Source organism: Camelina sativa, chromosome 19 (genome assembly GCF_000633955.1).
Source record: "Camelina sativa cultivar DH55 chromosome 19, Cs, whole genome shotgun sequence".
NCBI classification, from domain to species: domain Eukaryota; kingdom Viridiplantae; phylum Streptophyta; class Magnoliopsida; order Brassicales; family Brassicaceae; genus Camelina; species Camelina sativa.
Genome location: NC_025703.1, coordinates 9,653,153 through 9,655,984, shown reverse-complemented (window position 1 = coordinate 9,655,984; position 2,832 = coordinate 9,653,153). Strand labels below are relative to the sequence as shown.

Below are 2,832 nucleotides of genomic sequence, written 5' to 3'. Positions count from 1 at the left end.
TTTTTATCGTGTGTGGTAGAGAGATATGCCAAGAATATGCAAGAGAAGTTGAGAAGTTAGCTTTTAGGCTCTTGGAACTTATCTCCATTAGTTTGGGTCTACCTGGTGATCGCTTAGCCGGCTTCTTTAATGACCAAACTAGTTTTGTGCGGTTTAACCATTACCCTCCTTGCCCGAACCCCGACCTAGCATTAGGTGTTGGACGTCACAAAGACGCAGGAGCAATAACCGTCCTCGCCCAAGATAGTGTAGGTGGGTTACAAGTGAGTCGTAGATCCGATGGACAATGGATCCCTGTGACACCGAACCCGGATGCTTTGATCATTAACATTGGAAATTGTATTCAGGTAATTAAAAACCAATACGATCAATATATATATTTTTGATGTATTCTAGGAACCAATGATGAATGAATATAAAACTTTCTTGTGGTGTAGGTTTGGACAAATGATAAGTATTGGAGTGCAGAGCATAGAGTGGTGGTGAACTCAAGCAAAGAGAGGTTCTCAATACCCTTCTTCTTTTTCCCGTCACATGAAGTCAACATCGAACCACTGGAAGAGCTTATAAGTGAAGAGAACCCGCCTTGTTACAAAAAGTACAATTGGGGAAAGTTCTTTGTTTCGAGAAACAGAAGTGATTACAAGAAGCTCGAGGTTGAGAACATCCAGATTGATCACTTTAAGGCTTAGTTAATCACATCAATTATATCTAAGTCTCATGTTAGTCAATCAAGTTCAGTCTGTTTGTTTTTTTCTTTAAAACTAATATGCAGTGTTTCTTCCTAATAAATGTTTCTCAAAATGTAGCGTGACTTTTCATGTTTAATAATAAATTGAAATTGTTTTATAAGGAACTGCCTCTATCAAAAACTGTATCATTTGCGATCATTTCATTCCCAAATATTTTTTTTTTGGTGAGAGCATTCCCAAATATACATTGACCTACAATTTTGATAAATGAGAAACTAATTACGTACGTCTTTAGGCTATATTTATTTTAATAATTTCACATGTTTACAAATTGAATTGGAATTGAAGAAAACCTCTCATCTTTCAATATTTTATCATTTGAGTTTGTTACAAAAATAATAATAAGATTGATTAGTGTGCTGTATAGATTTACTATTTTTATCCTATAGAACAAACGAATCTGAAAAAAAAGGTTGAGATATGCGTTGTCAGTATACAAAAACAAAAACACATATATCCAAACAAATCACGTGATTGCCTCTAGCTAACTTGCCAGTTGCCACGGTAAAAAGAATTGAATTAGCAAAGTTTCAAAAATACCACTTAATTAACCCACAAAATTAATACAAGATGCTTACACAGAGTGGTGATGAATACATGTGATGATTCAGATGAGATTTCAATACCATTTCTTCTCCCTTCCATCACAAGAAGCCATTGGAGGAGGTTTAAAAACCGACAAAACGTGCTTAGATACAAAGATTACTAAATTGATTATTGTTGTTGCTTAGATACACATTAAACTATTAACTGATTTCAAGAAGTGTTTAGAGCGATAAATTCAGAGCTTAAATTATTTTTCTATTCACATTCATACCGTAAAATAGTTTAATGTGTATGCATACGCTGCAAATTAAATCTCATTCATTATGTACTTCTTCAATCCAAATTTAGAGCGATACATACATATTCATACATCATGCCCTAAAAAAAAAAACGAATCTCCTTCATTATACTTGAATGCTTTTGGACATGCATGCGAGATTGGAACTACTTTTGGATTTTTTTTTTTTAAATAAGAAAACAGCGAGATTTGTTACTTCCTAATATGCACGCGAACTGGTGAAAAGAAGAATATTTTTACTACAACTTTTAGGTTTTTTACATATCCTACATTAATTATTCAGAAAAACTGTCAGAAGTCAGAAAAAAGCAATGGGCCATTCAAAAATAACGCCGCGACCACCCGATGGGCAATGGACAATAGTAAGCCCAAACCAACTGTAAGTCAAAGTTTTCTGTGTAACCGTTTCAAATATTTGCGAGACCATTACAGAGATTCATGGGGAACAAAAAAAAAAGACCGAAATCTACGAAAGCAACAACAATAAACACTGTTAAACACAAATCACTATACCAACATGAATAACAAAGTAAGACGGAGCAAAGGACTTTACGACGCATAAATCGTCTTGGCCGCAAAGATCAAGATTAAATTGGACTTACAAATTTTTTACGAATGTCAATATCCATCCACGATCCGCTAAGCCATCCCTTGAAATCTTAGATCGGGCATAGCTCACAGCTAAAATATAGGTTCGTTTACCTGTGGCTGTACTTAAGTTAGCTTCATAAAATACTCAAATTTTGGTTTGACAAGTTTAAAAATTTTAATGATACTATTTGGGTTTTTTTTTTTTTTTTTTTTGCAGAATGAGGGAGTAACAGAATATCAAATCAAATCAAAATAATGTACTATTTCATAAGGCAATAATATATTGTTGTTTGATATTGCGTGCAATAAAAAAGAAACAAATATGAAATTTTTTTTTATATTTGTTATTAAAGAAAAAAAAAAGATGGTCGAAAAAGAGGAGTAGGTGGAGGGGCAAGTCGGCTTTTGATTTGTTAAAAAAAAAAAAAAAAAATTACACACGAGTGACCAACCGATTCGACTCACCGAGTTGTTAAAAACCGAGATAACACAGATACAACTCGCTCGAGCTTTACAAGTTGTTTTTTTTTTTTTTTTCATCTTCTTGGGTTTTGTTTGGTTGGGTCACTCTTCAGATCAGGTGTAAAGAGAGAGAAAAAAAGAAGAGAGACAGTAGTGTTGTAACACACCCCCCCCCCCCCCTTT

The 2,832-nt window shown here is 34.0% G+C and overlaps 1 protein-coding gene across 1 annotated transcript; it reads left to right on the top strand.

The window, feature by feature from the left end:
- LOC104767628 (protein DMR6-LIKE OXYGENASE 1-like) lies at window positions 3-808 on the top strand (the record flags this gene model as incomplete). The annotated part of the gene is made up of 2 exons (XM_010491625.1): window positions 3-347; window positions 438-808. Coding segments are annotated over 2 exons (600 nt in total), but the record flags the coding sequence as incomplete, so codon positions are not given.